The following is a 24367-nucleotide window of genomic DNA, read 5'->3' as shown; positions in this document are numbered from 1 at the left end:
TAAAAATTCTTAATGGGCTAAAAATGAGAAACATCTGCTAGATTTATGGTCAAGGTGCTGTTAAATTCTCCTGCAATAAATCCCCCCCCCCCCCAACCTGTTGGCTCTGTTCCTGCAATTCACATAAATTACTACCGAAGCACCACCAGCAATCACTCCAATAGAACCCAGGGGGAATTTACTTTTTTATTTATTGGGGGGAAAAGGGGGAGTTAAGTATAAAAAGCAAGCCTTTATTGTTTAGATGGTTAAAAAAACAACTAAGCACCCTCGTTTCTGGGTAAACAGAACAGGGATCTAGGTTCCTAAAGATATGATTTGTTTTTATTCTATATTAATTCAACAAACTTTTCTAAATGTAGAGAAGAAACAAAACATGAATAAAACTCATAGGGTCTCCTCTCCTGAGGCTGGCACCCTGGATAAAGCTGCCAGGCCTTATCCCAATACTATATGCCGAGACAAAAAGCAGGTGTTATGTGTCTAGACAAAAAACAAAACCGTCCCTGCCCCCAAGGGAGCCACATTTATTCTCATGAGGGAGGGACCGTGTATGGGGCTTGAATACAGTCCTGTTGAGGTGGTCTGTGGCTGTGCTCTAAAAGGATGCAGGAGAAACAGACACCAATGGCCAAGGCACAGTCAGCCGCTGCCCCCTGCAGCTCACTGAAGAAAAGGGAAGTGTCCCTGCAGCTCTGAGATGCAGGCACACCCCCAGCCCCAGGTCAGAGGGCAAAGAAGTCATCAGCATTAGGCCTGGGGCCTGGGAAGTGGGCAGGGGTGACCAAGAGAGCAGCTGGGCTGCATGAGACTCCAAAAATTAATGTACAGGCTTCAATTGAGGGGAAAAGCTCAGGCAGCCATCTGGAGGAGGCCTGATGGACACTGTCTGTAAAATGAGGGGGTTGGATGACACAGCTTCAATGACCCTTCTTCTAGCTCTAAATTAATATAAAGTTTAGTGTCTGGAACGTTAAGGTTCAAAACACCAATGACGTGAGTACAGGGAGAAGATATGAAGAATAGTGTATCTGGAAAAAGGCATGGAGGAATTTTAGTGCCATGCAAGCTCAATCTAAAATGGAAATCAAATAATACATGTATAACCCAGGTCCAACCACCTGCCAGTACCATGAGGGGAAAGGGAAGGAGGGAGGGAAATGAGTTCAATCTTATAATTTGGGAAAACAATGCAAAAATTTGTTGTTACATATAATTTTTGAAAAAATAATAATTAAAAATAAAATAATTTTTAAAAATAAAAAGTGTTATGTTAAAAAAATTAATGAAATGGAAATCACTGATCAAGGACACAAGTAATATCCAATGAAACTGTGCGTCAGCTGGGGGAAAGGTGGGTGGAGGGGAGGGAGGTAAATATTGTGATTATCGTAACCAAGGAATAACGTTCTAAATGTACTAAATACATTAATTTAAAAAATAAAATAAAATGGAAATCAAAAATACTGATGTGACCTTTGACCACATATGGGGAGGTAGAGAGAGCAGAATGAAGTTTCCAGTTAGTTCCATCAGCCTCTTCCCTGGTCAAGCCCCATCTGGATCACCATGTTTAGGTATGGGTTCCATAGTTTAGGAAAGGACTCAGGGAACGGCCAAAGAAAGATGGCCACCATGGTCAGAGAACTCCAAACTACATGAGAATGTATTGAAGACATTCTGCCCAATCCAAACCTATAATTAGCATGAGAAAAGTAAGACTAAAAAAGGGAAATGAGGGTTGTCTTCATGTACCTAAAGGGCATCGCTCAGGAACCCCCGATTGGACTTGTTCAGCTTGGCCCCAGAGAGCAGAACTAGGCTTGGGATGTCACAATGGAAGAGCTGGGCTGATTTTGGTTTAATATAAAGAACTTTCTAACCATCAGAAAAATGAAAAGAGTCTGCTTTTCAGGATGAATTCTAGTTCCTCCTCAAAGGAAGTCTTACAGGAGAGTCAGGATGATTTTTTTGAGGATCTCAGAAGTTCCTGCTCAAGTACAGGTCAGATTGACTCTCTGAGGTCCTTGCCAATTCTGAGAATCTACCGTGTTCAAATCCATACATTTTTCTCAAACCTCCAGTTAATTCTATGACCATTTCCTGGCCTCAAAGAATCTCTTCCTCACAGTCTTCTTCCCATCATCTGCTAACTATTTATATCCCCTAAGACTATGCAATTTCCTTCCCTTTCTTAACAATCACAATTTCTAAGAATAACACCCCTGTATGAATCACATTGTCTGTCACCAATTAGTAGATGATTCCTAAATCTACAGCCTTAACCTTTCCCCTAAAACAAAGCTGTGTCTTCCACTGTCTACTGGATATTTCCAAGCCTGAATGTCTTTCTGGTACCCTTAATCCTGTATATTGGGTCTTCCTCAAAAAAAAAAAAAGAGTGAGGGGGAGAGAGACAGAGAAACAGAGAGGGAGAGACAGAGGAGGAAGAGGAGGGAGAGAAAGAGAGACAGAGAGGAAGACAGACAGACAGATGGGGGGGAGAGAGAGGCAGGGGAGGGAGAGAGAGAAGGAGCAATGGAGACAGGGAGACAGATAGGGAAAAAGGTAGAGTGAAATGGGGGTGGGGGAGAGAGAGAGAGACCCTTCCACATTGGAGGTCTATAATCTTTGCCCCCAAATCAGCCATCTTTCCTGGTTTTTGAACTTCTCCCATCATTCTGCCACTTACCTGGTTACAAACACACTTAAGACTTGGATGTCAACTGTACAGACAGATGTAGGCAAAGAAATGAAGAAAACTACTGCTTGCTCTTCTCCACCTCTCAAGCCATTAAGTTCCACCAAACCCTGTTTATTTTTTCTCAATAGTGTTTCTCCAATCTGTCCTTTCTTCACATACCTCCTGGCCATAACCCTAGGCAAGGTCCCAATTGAAGCCCACGGCATTACAGTAATCTCCCAGCAACCGCATCTTATCTCCTCTTTTCCAGTCCATCCTGAACATCTTCCTAAAACACAGTTTGTAATTTCTAATTTACTTTGTCTCTATCTGGTGTGTATTTGGAGGCTTGCACATCATCTTCTCCATTAGACGGAGCTCTCTGAGATCGAGGACTGTTTTCTGTATTTCTTTGTGTCCCTCGTATCGAGCCCAGACCATAGTGGGTGCTTAATAAATGCTTTTAGAGAGATAATGGACACAAAGACTTGTACAAAAATATTCATAGCTGCGCTCTTTGTGGTGGCCCAAAACTGGAAAACGAGGGGATGCCCATCAATTGGGGAATGGCTGAACAAACTGTGGTATATGTTGGTGACGGAATACTATTGTGCTAAAAGGAATAATAAAGTGGAGGAGTTCCATGGAGACTGGAACAACCTCCAGGAAGTGATGCAGAGCGAGAGGAGCAGAACCAGGAGAACATTGTACACAGAGACAAACACACTGTGGTATCATCGAACGTAATGGACTTCTCCATTAGTGGCGGTGTAATGTCCCTGAACAACTTGCAGGGATCCAGGAGAAAAAAACACCATTCATAAGCAAAGGATAAACTATGGGAGTGGAAACACCGAGAAAAAGCAACTGCCTGAATACAGAGGTTGAGGGGACATGACAGAGGATAGACTCTAAATGAACACTCTAATGCAAATACTATCAGCAAAGCAATGGGTTCAAATCAAGAAAACATCTAATGCCCAGTGGACTTACGCGTCGGCTATGGGGGGCGGGGGGGGGGGGGGGGAGGAAAAGAAAATGATCTATGTCTTTAACGAATAATGCTTGGAAATGATCAAATAAAATATATTTAAAAAAAAAAAATAAATGCTTTTAGAGGGGGCAGCTAGGTAGCCCAGGCCAAGAATCGAGGGGATCTGGATTCAATTATGACCTCAAAGCCTTCCTACCTGTGTGATCCCTGCGAAAGTCACTTAACTCCCCACTACCTCGCCTTTACTACTCAGACCTCGGAACCAATACTCAGTATTGAAGGTAAGGGTTTTGCTTTTTAAATTATGTTTTTAATTACTTTTAAATAGGAGAGAAAAGCTGAATACAGACCTCAACTGAAGAAGGGATGTCCTGTTTCCCACAACATGTGTCTTCTTTAGATGTTTTGTGAATCTTCTTTTCTGAGGAAGGTTTCACATCAACCTGTTTTTTCAAAGTTTCACAATTTTCTACTTCATTCTTAATAGCCATTTGCTGGTTATTCCCTTAAATAAATAAAAATGATTCGACATCTGAGTAATCAGCTCAATTCATTTCCCAGGAGTTGGTTTCCTCCTGGTCACATTACTTACTTATAGCCTCAAGCCTTCTGCTTTCACATTCATTCATCGGAGGATGGCTACTCTCATTTTAATAGTGTTCCTTCCTTTGAAGGAACCTTCATTTGAAAGTACTAAATACTTTTTTTAAACACAACTGATGATGGGAGAAGAACAGTAAAACTGATCAGTGAAATAAGGAGCTCAGAACCCAGTATAGATAAAAGATGGGTATTTGATAAACCCACACTTAAATATGGGGGAATCAAATATGTATTTAGTAAAACTTTGAATAGCAATTTGACCAAAAAAGGAATTGGATACATTCTTCACATCCCACATGATAATAAACTATCTAGACCAGAGAAGTATTAACAAACTGGAAGAAAAAGAATATTGCAAATGTGGAGAACCTTTTTTAAACAGAAGAATTCAATGATGATAAAAATCTGTGAATTTCATTATTATATTAAAAGCATTTTGCACAACCAAAGCAAATCTAAAAATCAAAAGCAAAGAGACAGATGAGGAAAAATATTTGTAATAAATATGTCACTTAAAGGTCTGCTATCCAGAATTCATATATCCAAATCCATTGACAGATAGATACAAATTAACAACAAACACTTTACCCTAATGGAGCAATGGTCAAAAGACAAGACAATTAGTAGAGGAAATAAATATGTGCTATTTAACACATGAAAATACTCAAATTCCCTAGCATTGCAAATCAAAACACCTGTAAGCTACCATATTATCTGAACTAGATTGGTCAAAAAAAATAAAATAAAATCCAATGTTGACTGTAGGGAAACAGACACACTGATAAATTGTTGGCTAGGTCAAAGTCTAATAATAATAAGGTAGCATAAAAACCATGAAAGGCAACATTCACAAGGAGTGAATCTGTCATTACACTAGTGAGGACCTCCTAAAAATATCACGTAAGTGAAAAAAGGCCTATTTGAAAACATAGAAAATTGTTAATTTTCTATTTTGAACAAGAAAAAAAAATTGGAAGCCACCTATATTGTCAACCAATTGGAAAATGGTCAAGTAAATTATGACTATTAACAGAATTCGCTAAGGTAATAGAAATGATAAATTTGGGATTAGATGATGATTAATGAAATTAACAGAACCAAAAACCACATAAGAACTAACTACCACAGTATAAGAAGAAAAAATGAAGGGAAAAAAGAAGACTAAAGGTAACAAGATTTCAAGCAGGAGCATAGAAACAAGAATTACAATGAAAATAATTTGATTTACTCTTCTGATCATTTGTTTGGTTTTACTTTGTTAAAGGAGAGGAATTTTAATAAGTTTTTATCTCTCATTGTATAGATTTGCTTATTTTCTTACATTCAGTTAAAAATATGAATTTTTCTCAAAAATTTTTTAAAAAATGAGAATTCTACATATTTTGTAACTCATTCTAAGAAAATGGAAGCAAGGGAGTAGGATGCTTACATTCCCTCTCTTAGAAGATAGAGCCAGAGAGCCCAGAGTTCTAGTCCTGACTCCATCACTGGATCATTGGTCCATAATATTATAAAATGAAGAAAGTACTTATTCTTTCTCACAACTTCAGGCAAGGGAATTCTGTAAATTCTGAATCACTATGTAAATAGATCTGTTATTATCTCAGTGTCCTGTTATAATTGGGTCATAAACAGAGTAGGATATGTTCTGATTGGGTGATAAGAAATACAACCTGGACATAGTTTCCATTTCAATTGATTTCAAAATACTTTATTCCTGAAAATCTAGACGCTGTACTACTTAAAAAAAAAAAAGACTTTTGTTCCTTTCTTACCCAGCTAACATAAAAATATCTTCTACTATCGAAGTCTTCCAATTTAATGCCTAACATTTATAATTAAGATCCAGCACCAAATGGAATACTATTAAGAAATAATATATAGAATTATTTCAGGAAAAAAAAACTGGAAAGATCTGCAGGAACTGCAGAGCAAAATAAGCAGAACTAGGAGAACATTGTACACAATAATGCAATATTGGACAATTATTATCTGTGAAAACTTGGCTACTCTCAGCAATGCAATGATCTGGGACAATCCTGAAAGGCATATGATGGGGAAATGTTTTATGACTCCTGAGAAAGAACTGTTGGGGGTCAGGTGGCTACAGGTAAAAACATTGTATCTTTCACGTCCGGGTATTTACAGTTTTATTTTGGGGTTTTGGTTATGTATGAGTATGCTTTTACAACAATGACCAATATGAAAATGTGTTTTGAATGATAATAAATCCATAGCTTAGATCTGAGTGTGGGGAAGAAAGGGAGGAAGGGAGATGGTTCAGATCTTATAATTTTGAAAAACGTATATTGAAAAATATAATGTAATTGGGAAAATGAAATATCTTTGAATTAAAAATAAAATCAGCACCAAGAATTCTGGTGAATTTGCTCAATTTTTTTTTTAATAAAGAAAAAATATCTAAAAACAACTTCACTATTAAAACTTCAAGTAACCTATAAAGAGAAAGTAATGTCATATTGAGGAAAGACTATCAGAATCCAGAACACTGGGCCCAACTTCTAAATCTGCCACTAAACTAGTCTTATTACCTTCAGACAGGTTCACTTACCCATTTGGACTTCAGTTTTCTCTTTTGTAAAACGAAGGAGTGAAAGTAGAGATTTCCTAACTTTTGTTTAGTGTCAATAATGCCTTTGACAGTTTGGTGTAACCTGCCAAGCCCATTTCAGAATGTTTTCAAATTTATAAAATAAATATGCAGGATGACAAAGAAAACCAATTATACTGAAATAAAGATGTATTTTTATTTTTGACATCCAAATTTATGGACCTCTTAAAACTAAGATTAAGCTAAAAGTACCCTTGAAATAAAGAAGTAAACTGAATGGAAACTGTTACATCTTGGTCCACAAATCCTGCAAAATCTCTCTCTCTCATGTCTCTATCACACCCTTCTAAAACTAAAAAAATGTTTATTAGCTTAATCCAAGTGGAATGTAGAGTAAATAATTTTAACATTTAAAAGATATATACCTTTTAATATATATTTTAATATATATATGAAAGCAACTAAACATCCTGACTGAGAAAAGTTTCTGAAAAGGGATAGAAAATCATGTTATTCCATGAAATAACAAGAAAGGAAATAGCCTAACTTACTGAAAATGTATTCTTTTTTTTAATGCTAAGCTCAGTTCTGAGATATTAAACATTTCTTTCTTGGAAGGTAAGCATTATCTCAAAGATATTACTCATTTTACCTTCTCTGGGTAAAAATCACATAGCATATTTATTACAGGAGGTTCCCTGGCCCACTTCTTAGAGATGGGAGGGAAAATAAATGTTTAATCAAAAAAAAACTGCTACATAAAAAAATGAAATAATAAAATAAAAAAAGGTCTCTATGGCATAGAGGGTCACCTTTGGAGTCGAGAGGACTCTGATGCCTCCTAGGCTACGGTAAGTTACTCTGCCGCTCACTGACTAAAGGTGAATTCTTGCCCTACAACAGAGCATGTGGCAGCTAGGCAGCACAGTGGCCTCAAGTCAGTTAAGACTCTTCATCCCAAGTTCATATCCAGCCTCGGATACTTTCTTACTGTGTGGCCTTGAACCCTATTTGCCTCAGTTCTTCATCTGTAAGATGAGCCGGAGAAGGATACAGTAAACCACTCCTGTGTCACTGCCAAGAAAACCCCCCAAACGGGGCCCTAAAGAGTCAGCACAACTGAACAACGATGAGCCTAAGAATATACACACTGAATAAATCTCAGGTACATACCAACCAAAGGGCCAAAAAACCTGTTTGAGGTTTTCTTGGCAAAGATACTGGGCCGCTTTGCCATTTCCTTCCCCAACTAGCAGCAGAAGCCCTCTGAGCTTGGCAAAGCTCTTTACAATGATTATTTCATTGAGATCTTCACAAACACCCCAGGAGAAAGGTGCTATTAGGTAGAATCCCCATTTTACAGATGAAGAAACTGAGAAAGGCAGAGAATAAGAAATTTGCGCAGTCACATAGCTAGTCAGTGTCTCTAAGTTAGGATTTGAACTCAGGTTTTGCTAACTCCCAAGTCCAAAGCTTTATATACACACAGTGCTCCTGAGCACAAGAGCTCACTGGCTATTTACTCTCTAGATTAAGGGAATAAATCAGCTTGCCTCAGACCCCCATTACCTCTCTCAACAAGGGCAAATCAGTGAATGCCTACAGGGCTTGATTTCCTCATCTGTAAAAGGAAGGGGCAGGACTAAAAGACCCCTCAAAAACCTTTTCGACTATCCATCTAGGTCATGGAATGAGGGTCCTTTTCCAGGACCAGCTTCTTATCCTCTCTGGGAATAGTCAGCAAATCCAGTCCATATTCCCATTCCTGGCAACATGGTGCTTCCATACATCATCCGACCATCCCCCCCAGACTCCCCTTCCTTTCCAGTGACCCTTCCCTAGGGGGAGGGGAAGCACCCCAAGACAAGGAGCCCTCAGAACAAGTGCTTCATAAACACCATCACCCATTTAGTCATTCATCCTGGAATGCCCACTCTGCAATACGCTCTCTAATCTGCACACACTACGTAAATGGCAATTTTAGTTTCTGGTAAGTTTTAATCCACAACATGACACCAAAATACTTTGAATAATTAGGGAAAAAATTCCATTTGTGAAGCACTAGAAGCAAAGGCAGCCAAGAATCATGTTCCTGAAAATGCTCCTTTTGAAAAGATTTTTTAAAATTTAGAATTATAAGAAGAGTATAGCTTATGAAAATAAACTGGCCCTAATTTGGAACTGTGCCCAAAGGGCACTAAGAGACTGTCTGCCTTTTGATCCAGCCATAGCACTGCTGGGTTTGTACCCCAAAGAGATGATAAGGAAAAAGACTTGTTCAAAAATATTCATTGCTGCGTTCTTTGTGGTGGCCAAAAATTGGAAAACGAGGGGATGCCCTTCAATTGGGGAATGGCTGAGCACAATGTGGTATATGTTGGTGATGGAATACTATTGTGCTCAAAGGAATAATAAAGTGGAGGAATTCCATGGGGACTGGAACAACCTCCAGGAAGTGATGCAGAGCGAGAGGAGCAGAACCAGGAGAACATTGTACACAGAGAGTGATGCACTGTGGTACAATTGAATGTAATGGACTTCTCCATTAGTGGCAATGCAGTGATCCTGAACAACTTGGAGGAATCTACGAGAAAAACCACTATCCACATCCAGAGGAAACACTGTGGGAGTAAAAACACAGAAGATAAACAACTGCTTGATTACATGGGTCGAGGGGATATGGTTGGGGATGTAGACTCTAAATGGACATCCTAGTGTAAACAACAACATGGAAATAGGTTCTGATGAAGGACACGTGCAATACCCAGTGGAACTGCACATTGGCTATGGGAAGGGTGAGAGAAGGGGAGGGAGGGAAAGAATATGATTCTTGTAACCAAGGAATAATGTTCTAAATTGACTAAAATTAAAAAAAAGAAAAGAAACGGGCCCTAAAAAATGTAATAGTAAGATAAGTCCCCATTCTTAGAAGCATGGTCTGCCTGAGGGGTTTAGGGACAAAACTCCCTCAACATGGCAGGGACAGGGCCCATCTCTACCATTCTCTATGTGATCTTGGGCAAGTGACTGAACTTCTGTGGGCCTCTTCTTACACACGTTGGACTAGATGGATCTCGGGTTCCCCTCTAGTTCTAGGTGTAGGAGTACTTAAATATTGCAATTTCTCAATTGCAAAGTGAAGCAGTTAGATGCTTTGGGGAAATGATCATTAAAAATGCATTCAGTTTTTCCTACTATAAGGAACTTTTCTAGATTCAGTGGTCATATGTCTGACCTATAAATGGAACCTGGTCTAATAGTGATGAGGCCATCCCAGGTATTGTGATTTAAGTTAGTAAAAAAAAGCAAGAACCTTGATTAGTCCAAGTTACCCAAGAAAGTCCTTTCATTCTCCCTTAGAATACCTTTAAAATGTGACTCATTTTCAAATACATGAGATTTGAAGTTTAACTGATTTTTATTGCTTGACCTAGATGAAGAGCAATTGCAAGAAACAAACCAAAACCACTATCCCCAAAAAGAAAAAATGGAAAAAGTTACAAAAAGCAGAATGCATTATTCACAAAACAAATAATACAAAAACAGAAGTGAGAGCATTCCATGGTATACAGGGGAGATGAGAAAACTAAAACTAGACTTAGATGCTTCCATCAAAAAAAGGGGTTGGGGTGGGAGACAGCTGGGTAACTCAGTGGATTAAGAGCTAGGCCTAGAGACTGGAGGTCCTAGGTTCAAATTTAGTCTTAGACACTTCCCAGCTGCGTGACCCTGGGCAAGTCACTTACCCCCCATTGCCTAGCCCTTACCACTCTTCTGCCTTGGAACCAATACACAGTATTGATTCCAAGATGGAAGGTATGGATTTAAAAAAAAAAAGACTAATTCCTTTTCTAAAGATATAATCCAGGAGAGATATCATTGCTTTAGTGATTCTTCATGCCAAGAATATAACTTATAAAGTATTAGTCCTCAAACTTTCTTGGTAGTGAAGGAATCCAGATTTAATATTCAGGACTAGACTACTTCCAAAAAAATAAAGAGAAGTAAACCACAGAACCCTGGAAAATCAGTAATGCCCTCTGCTGCCAAAAATCGGTACAGAAACAGAAATTGAATTGAAAGGTTTATTTTTTGTCTTTTTTAGGTTGATTCCTGTTGCAGAATTCCAAACTATTCCTATTAAAAAGCATTTTTTTTAAAATTCAGAATTACTGGATGGTGTTGTCCACATTTAAAAGAAAAAAGGCTAGCTACCTCTACTTGCTTGGAACATAAGCTATATGTGGGGTACATCTCCAACAGTCAGAAAAGTGTTTTGCACTCAGCAGGCATCAAAGATATACTCATATTTTTTGATCCAAAGCTCAAAACAACCTCTTAATCTTTAAATTAGATGCCAAGAATGAATGTATTGTACCCCCCAAAAAACCAAACAGTGATCCATGGGAAGTACAAGTAGCTAGAAAGGCATCATGATCTTGATTAAACTTTTATTGTCAAAACTAATCATATTTATGCTTTAAGAAATACATCTAGCCTTTTCTGAGGACACTGGAACACGTAAATAAATGAAAAAAATATGGTTCAGGTTCAAAGAAAAAGTTTTCAATTTCACATATTTTTGAATATACCCAAGCTCAGATAATAGTGTAGTGAAGTTAAGACATGAGCCAGAAAAGTATTGTCCTTCACTATGTTTTTATTTAAACAGAAGTCTGAATTCTGCTCCTTTTTAGCGTTTGGTGCCCACAAAGGATAACACACAGTATGTCACTGTGGTTCAGTTGTGTCCTACTCTTCATGACTCCATTTGGGGTTTTCTTGGCCAAGGTACCAGAGTAGCTTGCCATTTCCTTCTCAAGCTCATTTTACAGATGAGGACACTGAGGCAAACAGGGTTCATGAAGCCACTTGCCCAGGGGGTCTTCGGCTGGATTTGTACTCAGCCTGCTGAGTCTTCCCAACTCCAGGATGGCATTGTGCCACCTAGCCGCTCTAAAGCATGTTTGACCAATAGGCATACATGCACACTAGTCTAATTTAAAGCCTCACTTTGTTTCAAAACTATTTAATGAAGGATGATGTGTTACTATCGACACATTTGGATTACTATGTAAACAAGTGGCTCTCATAATATCCCCAACCTTCGTTCCCAGCTATTAACATACTTCTCCTCAGAAGGGACGCCTGCTCTCTAACTGGAGCTGCCTGACGCTATTCAGGAGGCTGGAGAATGACAACCCTCACAAGTGTGAGAAGAACTTGGAGATACGATTCACTAGCCTGCAGCAATTGCTGAGGGAGGAGAGATGGTGGCTTGCGGCTCAGACACTGACTTCAGAAAATGCTGTGTGTCCCTCAGTAGCAACAGGCCAATGCCTGATGATGGAACCACAGCCATCGCTACACCTCCTCAACAGTTTCTTCTCACTTGCTGTGTGAGGTGAAAAAAACAGCCTCCAAATGCTTAAAGGCACCCAGAAAGGAGATTGATTCTCTTGCTTGGAGGGAACCAGCACCCTCTTGTTTCCCCCAAAGAAGACACCTAACCGTGGCTTGTTTCCAGAGTATATTTGGGTATGTTGGGAACAGAACAATGGATTGGCTGAAAAAGATTAAAACTATTGAAGGTAGTAGTGCCACCGACTAAGGGAATGGAGTAAATAAATTGTTACAAGTCAATGTAATAGACAGTTATACTCTGAGTGAGTGAGATGAGTGAGATGAGTGATATGAAGAATTTAGAGAAATGCAAGAACATTTATGCAAAGAGATGGACCAGGGGAGAAAGAGAAGGGGAAAGGAGGGAGAGGGGAAATAGGACCACCCTATCACCACTGGACCAGGTTCCACTGAAATAGCACTAACTGCTGACAAAATTGTTACCCCTGATTCAGAAAAGCACCTTGTGGTTGGGGGAAATTTCAGAATGACTACAGTTGCCAAAAATGGGTAGCTTCATCAGGTAATGAGTTCTGTCGGTCGATTTTTAAGGCAGAGGCTGGAAGACATATCGGGAATGGTGTTAAGGAAAGAAAGTATTTCTGTTCAGGCAAATACTGGACCTGGTGATCTCTGAGGACATTTCTGACTATGAGAGCCTTGGATACATGAAGGCAGTACGGTGGTTATTTTCACATCAAGGAATGGATGCTCTGTGATTCTTCTCTGTGCTTGTGCTAATAAGGATCTCTCTCCCTCTGTCCCTCCCCTTGCTCTGTCTCTCTTTTTTTAATGTCTGACTGGATCTCCCTCACTAGATCCTTGAAGGAAAAAAAGATATTTCTTCTTATTGTTTTGCATTTGCCTAGTACAGTGCCATGGGCAAACCAGAACTTTTACCTGGTTCTGAAAGAATGAACCAACAGAGGTGAAATCTGATGCAGACACACAGCGAAAGAAAACTCAAGAGACTATTGAAATCAGTCTCTTTGAGGGCGTCATGTCTGAAGAGGGCAGAATCAAGGCCCTTTCCTCACTGTCTCTGCTGATCTAAAATCCCTGTGACATCCTTTATGGAGTGAGGGAAAGGGCAGGAAAGAGCAAGGGTGCAAGAGCCAGTGGAACAGGAGAAGAGCCAATCCCACTAAAAACTGAACAAGTAATAGACAGATCATCTGCCATGCAAACAAAACAATAACAAGGCAGGCTAAAACCATAAAGCTTATTAGATTTCCACCTCTAATTACTTCACAGCTGTTTAGCTGAATCACGAGGCAAACTTGACTCAGACACTGGCAGTAAACATCAGGTATTGGACACACCATCAGAAGCAGGATCTTGGCAGGGCAGTGCAGATTTTTCTGACCCCGCTAGCCAAACTCTGCTCCTGCATGTCAAGCAAGCTTTCAAAGTAATGTGTTACCTTGACAGAAGACCGTATTATAAAGATACACAATGCCATGGCCAATTAACCTCACAGTTAAATTTTAAGACATATTTATTCAGATGGGCAGTGTGTCATAGTGGACAGAGCTGGCCCTGGGGTTAAGAAGACTGTCCAAAGTCTGCCTCTGACAAATATTAAGTTCTGTTGACCATGAGTGAAACACTATAGCTTTCAGTGATTTAGGCAGCTTTCCTATTATTATATTAAATTATAGTTACTAATAATTATTAAATTATAGATGAGTGGTTAGTGTACTCGTGGAGAGGACTTCAACACTGAGAGTTCTCCACACTGATAAAATTAAGGGGCTAGACAAAATAGATGAGATTCCTAGACAAAGAGATGGACAAATAGATTTATATACACACAAACATATGTATATATTTGAAATATATGTGTATGTATGTATGTGTGTGTATTGTGTTTGAAGTATTGTTGCATTTGATGTATTGAAGTATTATTGAAGTATTATCCCAAAGTCTTCAGGAGTTGAGCATTTCCTAAAGATGCCCAGCCTCAAAAACTATTTCCCAAACACATTGACTGATGGGTCAAGGAGTGACAAGCTTATGGGGCATGTTGGCAGGAAAAAATCTTAGGGAACTCACTAGTCTAATATCCTACATGATGCAGAAATATTTACACTCACTCTGACTCACTTAACCATTCTCCCCTTTAGCACTGCTAGGGATGGGGAAGTCATTCCCCAATGAAGTTCATTTCTGGACAGCTTTTGCTTTTGGAAAATTCTTCCTTTCACTTATTACTTTATTTCATTTCTCCCCATACCTTTCTTTCTCCTACTCCTGCCTAGTTCTCTCCACAGCCTAAGCTCCTTTTCTACCCAACAGCCCATTAAATACTTAGGGCCAGCTGTCAAGTTCCCACCCACCCCATTTCTTCTGCAGTTCCTTCAAGATTACATTTGAGACTATTCAATACCTGATGTATTTTCCAGACTGCTTTCTAGACCTGAGGATGTCAGCATCTCTTTAAAAGGAATGTGAAAGAAATGAAAACAGGACACCAAGCAGAGAATGAAGACTGTGGTTGCAGTGGGACCATCCCTTCCTTCATCTTGATTGACACACATCTATTAATGTCAACTGAAATGAAGTAACATTTGCAAAGCACTTAGCAGTGCTGGGCACGTAGTAGGTGCTTAATAAATGCTTGTTCCATTCCCATTACCTTTTTTGGCTGACCAGGCACACTCAAGCTTGTAGTCAACTAAGATGCCCAAGTCTTTTTCACATAGTCAAAAGTCCAAACCCATCTCCCTCATCCTTTACATTGGTTCTCCCTCCTACTTCGATGCTCTGCTCACCACATCAGAAAGCCAATCAGAGTCATTAATCAAAAAGAAGAGGGCAAGGGTAGCTCTATGGCTTACAACTCAAGATCTCTCTCTGAGAGAAAAAAAACAAATGAAATAAAACTCTTGAGTTCAATACAACCCACTAAAAATCCATAGAACTCCAACCAGTAAGCATTTCTCTATATTATTCATAAGAATTTCATGAGATTTGTTAGTTACAGAAATTCTTAATACATTAGGTTTACAGCTAAGAGAAATGTTACCATAGTCTAACCACAATCCTACCCCCCCCCCAAAAGGGATGATGTTAAGTTTGGCCTGATTTGTTTTGAGTGGACCATTCAATGGCTGGCTCCTCACATTCACCATTTTTGTTGCTAATGGCTTGCAAACCATCTTATTTAATAAATAGTATGAGAATTTCAGAGACTTTTGTCTAAGATCCCTTTCAGACACTATCTGATTGTTCCTGCCTGAAAAACAAAACAAAAACATAGCCTTCTCTCCAACCCCCAAAGTCCACAGGCAAGGTAAACTGAGTTTATCTTATGATTTGGAAAAAAATAAAATATAATAAAATTAAAAAGCATAATTCCAGAGGGCATACTTACACAGACAGGTGGAGAAGACACAAGTGTACAGTGTCAACATTGCAGATATGAATCCACTTCAAGCATGCCCCACTGCTGCCAAGGGAAATAGTGCAAACAGGTTGGAACTAGGGGCATCAGTGGGGTGCACTCACAGCTGGGAATACACATGCACTGACCAAACAGAGGTCTTAGCATCCCAAGAGGCTCCCTCTTAGACGCATTTATTACCAACATGCCCCATTAAAGGATGCCTGAAATTCCCATCAGAGATCTGGGCTTTTGCTCTAAGAAAATCATCCGATCTCAATTATTTCTACATAGAATATGTTTGCACCTCTTTCTATATCACAGAAAAAAACTATAAAACTTTTTCATTACAATTGGTAAGGGCCTGACTCGTCCCAGGAAAAATTCACAGGTTGGATTTTTTCTGCTTTGTAAAGCTAGAAATTGGACTGATTAACGTACCAAGAAATATGGATTTCAAAAGAGTCCCAAGTATTCACTGATTGTTACACCTGAGATCTAATGGAAATCAGTTCAGGGCCAAATGAAAATCAGAGTAAAATTAGAAGGATATTTTTTTAAGAGAGTCTCTTTTGGTATTACAAATCAGTTTGTTTTCAAATGTATCTGTCTAGGGGAAGATTCTAAAAAACCTAATACAAGCAAATGATAGTCTCTTAAGTGACATCGAGAACAGAAGACACATAGACAGTAGGGACATGGTAGAGGTACAGTCTAACTTAGTGAGCAGGAAAGACATTTTCTGAATATCCTTATTTTTAAAATATGCATTTGCAAACCTAAACCAAGAGATAATTTAAAAGAAAAAGAAGTGGCCACTTCCCCTCTTGGAAAAAAAAGAATCACACATCCCTATCAAATGTAAAACAAATCAAGATTGCATGTCTATGACAGTCAGCAGAACTGACTTTTTCTTAATACATATTGCTTGAAACTTTCCATCTTAGGAAACTTGTTCTAAACAGTCATATCTTGGCTACAATTTTCTGTGTAAAAAATCTTTTTGAAATCTAATGCCATAACCCAAACCAAAAGAAAGACACATAAACGGGGTCTTATTATAAACATCTGGATCTGGAATATCTACATATATTATTATTATTATTATCACCATTATCATTATCATTATTGAAGATCATTACCACAAGAATGGAAAGATTACCATTATTTTTCCTGGAGATTTCTTGCAAGTCTGATGGGTGGTGAGGTGAGTTTTTGGGGAAGTGATTTTCAGGTAGCTTCTTTGAGGTCTTCAGAGGACAGAGCTCCCTTTGCTTGAGCTCAGATACAGTTTCTGAAGTTTTAAGTTCCGTTTCCTTAGGAAACATACATCTTTGCACTTCCTCCTTCAGATCACTCTCTGAAGAAGGGTTTTTCACAATTAGGTTATTTTTCAGGGCATTTTCCTCTTTATTCAGAAAATTTCCTGGGAGGGTTAAATTTTTTTGCAGGTTCACATTGAGGCCATTGGCATATTTTAGATTAATCCAGCTCTCATTAGTGGCATCAGTGCCATGGTCCTCTTTTGGGGAAGATGCTGAGCTTCCAGGCATCAGGCTCTGCTTATTATCAGGATTCGCACTGGTGTGAGAAGCCCCTGACGGGCTGGCTTTCTGTTTGCTATAGTACACAGAACACTTGTGCTTCTTTTGAGTGTGGGTACATGTGGCAGGACTTCTCTTGGTGGCATTCTGGATCCTGTTTGGTGGGGCACTGCTGACTGAAAGGAAGCCCTTCCCTCGGCCTTTATCAGAAGGACTGTAGGAATCCAGGAATGTCTTACAGCTGCTTCTGAATTGAAGAGGAAAAACATTTTGCTTTCAAAAAAAGAAAAACACACAACAAAATTTTCTCAGCATTTTATCTGGAAATCTGTAATGGATTATATTGGCATAATTTAAATAAAAAGAGCAGGCACTGAGAGGATACTTGAAGGTTTGTAAAATGAAGCCCTGCAGCACACATCTATAATGTCATAGGTATTACCATTCCTATTTTCCAGATGAGGAAATGGAATGTCACGGAGGTAGTGGACTTGTGCAAGTTACATAGCTTAACGAAGGGTTGGGAATTTGACCCAAGTCTTCTGGATCTAAATCCATGGCTATCCCCTAAATACTAACAGATTTCTGCTTTCCCCACTTTTAAATACCCACTTGCCACAAACTACCTCTCTTTTCTGCCAATAGAAGAACAAATAAAACTGAGCCTTTACGGTGGTAGATACCGGATTACAAGGGAATAAATCCAATCACTTATGTGTTAGCTGGGGAAATTTACTAACATAAAAGTTTATATTAACCTTAAAATACAAAGCTTTATATATACACCACAGAAAATAAGCTCTGGGATGGGAAAAAGAAACATCCACAAGCATTCTTACTTGTAAGAGTCAGGGCTGATTACATCAACTGGACTACTATTCTGCTGTGAAGATGAAATAGGATTGTGTCTCTGTCTGGACTTCATGAACTCCATTAGAATGTACTGTGCCTGGTGGAAGGCTATTAGGATCACACCCAACAGGGACAAGCTGAAGAAGAAAGCAATAAGCTTTATAATTATACCGCTTTAAGACAATAAAAGCAGAGCTGCTTCATGATGGAGAGCAATATTTAAACACAGGGCTAAAGTAAATCTCAAGGTACTTTAAGTGAAATTTCTCCAACAACCCAAGAAATTGAACACTCTAAAACATGTTCCCCCAAATCTGCTCAAGTTTCTAAAAACAAAAATAACTGTAAGATACAGGTGGTATTTCTCTGAAAAAAATAAAATAAAACAAAAACTTCAGGCTTATTTGGCAGCAACTAAGCTTTGTACTAGGGTCTGAGAGAACTACAAAGATTAATCAAGACACACAGAATCAAGGACTAAGGCAGGGAAAACATGACAGAAATGCATGCACCCAAAGATGAGATGCCATACAGTAACTGAATAGGAACTAGGAGGCAGGATGCCCTAGGAAAGAGACTCTGCCAAAGACTCACTCTGATTGCTCACTGGAGGGTGGAAATAAGCCTTGTTCTAGAAAGCAAAGCCAATGTAACAAGCTGCACAGGGTAGAAACCAAGGTGAAAGGCTCAGCGCATGGTCCTGGTACTGTCTCAAGATCAGTCTTGCAAAGTTGAGAGAGGAACATGAGAAAAAGGGGAGAAAAGAAGTTATTATCACCCTCCCTCCTCTTTGTATAAGAGGCAAGAAGGGAGAGAAGAGGAACAAAGACCAATTTACAATGTAGGAAGAAATGAGGAAGAACTCAGGGAAGAGACTGAAAATGGCAGCGGGGCTAAACTTTTGAGAAGAGGATAAGGAAAGGGCAATTACAAAGTGGCAGTATGAAGCAAAGATGAGGAGAGACAGAGTACAAAAATGCCAACTATTCAATTTTGGTTAGAGCATAGTCCATGCACAGGGTAAAAGGATGGGGTAAAGAGGAAAAGGTAGGTAGAGATGGACCAAGAGGACTTTAGATATGAAGATAAATTATTTCAGTAAAAATTCAGAGAGAAAAAATTTAACTGGGAAAATCTTTATAGCAAATCTCATTCAAGTGAGAAAGGTGATTGATTCAAATATATTTAAAAATGTGTGTATGGGTATGTATGTGTTTATGTGTAACACACACACACACACACACACACACACACACACACACACACAAGCAGTTCTCAAAAGAAAGAAAAGCAATATAGCCTATCATCATTCATCTGGGAAAAAATTGGTCCAAATATGGATATGGTTAAACTTGTTGCAATTTTTCAACTCATAATAATAAAGTTTTTGTTAAGAAGATGTCAAGCTATGGAGATGGGATTTTATTTGGTTAGTAATAAGGAGCTAATTGAAGGAATTTAAATAGAGGAGTGATTTAACTAGATATGTGTGTAAGATTAATATGACAGACATTTTTAAATGGTAGAACAGGGTGAAAGACAAAAGTAGCCAGAAAAAGACTACTGAAGCTGACCAAACAATAGCTTAAACCAAGATAGAAAAGAAAAAAGGAGACAATAAAATGAGGACAGGTTTGATGATCTCTGAGGTTCCTTCTGAATCTAAATTTAAAATCCTATGCCAAATGTGAAAGATAATGCAAGAGTTGGGGGGGGGAAGAGTCAAATACAATGACAGATTTTGATCACTTGAGTGGTGCCATTGAGGGTGCAGAGAAGTTAGAAGGAAGACTTGGTTTGTATGAAAAGACAAGTTATATTTCAGATACACTGGATTTGAGGGGCTGCTGAAACATTAAGAAAAAACTAACCAATTAAAAGTTGGAAATACAAATCTGGAGTTGAAGAGAGGTCAGATTGAGAGATATATTTTGAAGTAAGCATCCATAGAAAAAATAGCTGAACCCAAACAAGCAGATAAAACTTCCAAGGAAGGGTGCACAGAGAAGAAAAATACAAAACCCTTAAAGATTACATTACATTAAGAGTTTAAGAAAAGTAGTCAGTGAAAGAATAAAACCAGGAAAATATGCTGTCACAAACATCAAGGGAAGCTAAACCATATCCCAGGAGAACCAAAACTCAAGGGAAGGCTCTGACAGGTCTCAAAAGAAAGAACTAAGGGACAATGGAGGAGTTTCAAAGAAAATTTAGGCTTGAGATAAGGAAAAAACCTTCCTAACAACATGCCAAAATTGGAAAGGGGTGGCTTGAGAGACAGTGGGTTTACCTCCAATGGAGGTCCTTAAGCAAAGGATAACTATTTTACTATTTTATGGATATATAATAGGAGAGATGATTTCTTTCTTTCTTTTTTTTTGTAAATGCTATGCTCTACAAATAAGTGCTCAATGATTACTGAATTAAAGAGAAATCAGTAAAGAGAAGGAAAGAGTGTGAGATGTTGCAAAATGACAAAGAGAATTATGTCTGTGAATGAATGGATTAAATCAGTATTAAATTTCTTGTGCAATGAGGTAATATAATATTAGATTTTATTAGATTGATTTATCACAAATGAACATGTACTGAGCACTAATTCCTTACTATTATGCTAAGTCCTCATAACAAAAAGAAAACAGACAGTTAGAGGTTATTGCTGTCTTAATATTGCTTGCTTACCCATCAGTATGGTAGAGGGCTCAAAGCAATATAAAATTGTCAATTGTACAGGCTCTGATTACTCGTTATATGAGGACACCATATGTTCATGCACTTTGCAGGTACTCACCTGACAATTTCCACTCCCTAAGAAGGGGGTTCAGAGGAAATTATGGACATGGAAAGCCAGCAGTTTACCTGACAAAGAGGACTGTGAGTTTCCAGAAAGATTCTTCCCAGCTGGGCCCTGGCACGACATCAGCACATAGGGGTAACAAGTGATGAGGAAGTGTGACATTGAGAGTAAAATGGAATTCTAGGTCTGCAGCAGTTACAAGAGTCAGCTCCCGAATAACCCAGGAAGAAGTGAAGTCAGGAGTAAACCTGCCAATAAAAAGAATTATTAACTTCCACTCATGGGGGCTTTCCTTTGTCATAATTTAGGAGGGGGGTCCCTAATATAGAGTTCATAAATCTCTTTTTTTTTATATTTTGATAACTGTATATATTTGATTTCTGAATATATTTTTTGATAACGGTATATATTTGGTAACTATATAATTAATTTCCTTTAAAATTCTGTGTATTTTACCTTATTCATTTAAAAATACTATGCTGAGAAGTGATCCATAAATTTCATCAGGCTTCTAAAGGGCTAAAGACCTAGGATCTGAGACTAAAGCAGAATGCAATGGTACCATTATTCTCTAGGAATTCGTTTGCTAATCTAATTAAGTTTTCTTTTCAGCTTAATAAAGTATCTTTCAGATATGTAAAAATAGTACCTCTTCCCAATTTTATGGGCCAACTATCTCTGTGGGAGGACTGGTCCCAATTGCCTTCCCCGTCACTTTTAAAGTTGTGGAATTAATGGACCAGACATTGTAATCTTTCCTTCTATCACTATCACTGTTGAATTTTTAGCTAGCAGCCCTATATAATATTACCATTAAGTAAGAAAATGTGCCTCTTCCCACTCCCAAAATGAAATTTCTCTGTCAGAAACTTCAGTGCCAGTAGAAAAAGTGAGAGAGACTTAGGAGACATAAGGATGAATTCGTTTTTAAAAAATATGGGAAGATATCTGTTATATGAAAAATCACTCTAATAAAACCATCAGAATCACTAGAAATAGGACAGGAGTCTAGGTTAGCAAAGTGGGAGAAAAGAGAGGACCCATGCTCTGGCTGGGAAGATAAGTAGGCACAATAGGTTGTATACCCCTAAAGAAACTGACAGCCAAAGGGCTACCACTCCTCAGCCATTCCTGGAACAGTTCCAACAATATCGAGCCAATAATAATCGAGCCTTCAGGCTATCCTCAGAGGAAGAAGAGTGTTTTGAGAAAAGAGCATCCCCTCCTGATGGTCCTCCCTCCTCTCTGCCACTCCAAAGCAACAAGTCAGGTTTCCTTTCAGGGCCAACCTCAAGAAGGCCTAATGAGAAAGAGGCAAGTGAGGTTCAATGAGAAGTCTTAATCCACAGGCCGTATTTTCTTCCATCTTCCTCTCATATAGAATGAGAAAGTTGGATTAAATGATCTCTAAGCAAGCTTTCCAAGGTTTAAATCTGGAATCATAAGGATCATAACTTCAAGGAAACTCTTTGTCCTAGTTAATGATGTTTAAATCCCTTTAATAAGGGGTGAAAGAATTTCTCAGCTAGAAAATTTTAAAAAGCTTATAGTGACTAAATCTGCAAAACAGTCAACTCATCCCATTTCCTCATTTGTAAAATGAAGGAATCAGACTAGATGGCTCATAATTCTGAATCCAACATTCTATCTTTTAGAATTAAAAATTAGAACTAAAAAGGGGTCAGAAATAGGAGGATTAAGAGGAAGAGGAGGTGAGACAAAAGATATGGAAAAACAGAAAGAACATTGTCCTTGCAGTCAGGAAAGCTCTGCCTCACTGTGTGATCATGAGAAAGTGACCTAACCTCTGCTGAGACTCACTTTCTTCATCTATGTAGCAGGGATAATAAAATATAGAATATGAACCTCACAGGGATACTGTGACATTCCAATGAAATGATTTAAGGAAAGCTTCAAAGTGCTATATAAACCTCAACTGCTGTTATTAGCCTTTACCCCCAAAGATACCAACAAAAAACAGACTTCACCATTTTGCTCAGGATTGTTTTGACCCAGCCCAGTATCTTTAACGAGGTTGAGGCAAATATGTTATGGACTGAAACATGTGGCTGCCAATGTAGATAATACAGGATATGATTAAGGGTCTTAGGATTTCTTGGACATATCACTAAATTAAAGGAGACTGGTTTAAACATTTTTTTCTGAACTGATAACTGAATTCCTCCCTTTCTTACTCTTCTCTATTTTAGGGATGAAGAAATCAAGAAACACAGAGGTGGCCCAAAATGGCAAGATTATTTTTTTTTAAACAAAAAATGACTCATTTCATAAAACCCACTTCAAAACAAACATGCCATATTTTGATGGAACTAGTCAGGAGCCATTTGATGGGCTTCTATTCAACTAAAAAATTCTCCTGCCTATAATTTTGTTTAATCTTTAAAAAAATTACATCTTTCGAGTTTGTCCAATGAGTGATTACTGCTGAATGAACTGTTGAGATTTTTCAAATTGCCCACTCTCAGCTGCTATCAAGGGAAATGGACCAGCTTTCTTATTTACTGGGGTTATGAGAATGTAGAATATATAGCACCCCAGAGCCTTTCTCAATCAATACAGAACCATCTATGAAGAGCAGTAAATAAATAAATTAAGAGAGCCAGATTTCAGAGTGGGAAAAAAGAGGAATCTGACTTTTTTTTAACCTGCTCAAACCCCATCATGCCTGGTCACATATATCTTGCCCAGAAGACTACACAGTGATGTGTTATGATGTTTTTAACTCCTTGATACAATACCTACAGATTTCAAAACACGCTCCTCCTGGGGTTTCCCTCCTACTATTTTAACGTAAGAGGCAAAGTTCACAGTTCCTGTAAAGTGAAACACTGCTGAAACCCCATGCTTACACAATGCTGATCTCCCGGGACGAGTTTGGATCCAGGGAAAACTCTCGACAGCCCAGCACTTCAAACCCATAGCCTTGGCAATTATACCCATTGATCTTCATTGAGGAAACCGTTGTGGTAAGAAGACCAACATTCTCAACCTTGAAGTTTTTGGTAATAGATAAGATTTGCTTGCTTTCTTTCAATTCTAAAGAAGACAAAAGAAATATCTGGTAAGGAAGAAAGTGCGAACTATTTAGAAAATGATTTTACATCATTGGAAGTTGTAAACACTGATTGCAAAATCAAAATCAATCATGAACTATACAAAGTACAGTGCCAGCTTCATGCCTACAGCCATCAGAATGACATCACGTTCTATTTATCTCAAAGAATTACATATTTGAAGCACTTCACAATCTGGCTTTCCTACGTGCAAAACAGGGATAGGTGATAGACCCACAAATTAAAATTAGTAAATGTAAAATAATCTAAGGGGAAAGAGAGCCCCCAAATCCAAATGCTGTGGGAGTAGGGAAGAGGAAGGGAATCAGTGAAGCCTCAATGGATGGAGGAGGTAGCACCAGAGTCAATCCTGAGCTGAGCCTTTAAGGAAAATAAAGATTCTGAGGACCAGAGAAGAAAATATGAGTATATAGTTATGGAAGAAGAGTCTGAAGCTTAG

The 24367-nt window shown here is 38.5% G+C and overlaps 1 protein-coding gene across 3 annotated transcripts in view; it reads right to left on the bottom strand.

Annotated features, from left to right (window-relative positions):
* TMEM131L (transmembrane 131 like) overlaps positions 1-24367 on the bottom strand; it is a 163763-nt gene that overhangs the window by 25222 nt on the left and 114174 nt on the right. For all 3 annotated transcript variants that reach the window (XR_008912917.1, XM_007496214.3, XM_007496215.3), the window contains exons 22-26: positions 23704-23890; positions 20896-21081; positions 18024-18173; positions 16803-17431; positions 4028-4182 (exon numbers count right to left, since the gene is read on the bottom strand). Coding sequence is in view for 2 of the 3 variants with exons in the window: in XM_007496214.3 (XP_007496276.1) it covers positions 4028-4182; positions 16803-17431; positions 18024-18173; positions 20896-21081; positions 23704-23890 (1307 nt within the window). In the remaining variant the exon portion in view is untranslated. The remainder of the gene's footprint in view (positions 1-4027; positions 4183-16802; positions 17432-18023; positions 18174-20895; positions 21082-23703; positions 23891-24367) is intronic.

This window comes from Monodelphis domestica, chromosome 6 (assembly GCF_027887165.1).
Source record: "Monodelphis domestica isolate mMonDom1 chromosome 6, mMonDom1.pri, whole genome shotgun sequence".
Classification (NCBI taxonomy): Eukaryota; Metazoa; Chordata; class Mammalia; order Didelphimorphia; family Didelphidae; genus Monodelphis; species Monodelphis domestica.
Note: the sequence above shows the minus strand (reverse complement) of the source record. Positions and strands in the feature narration are given on the sequence as shown.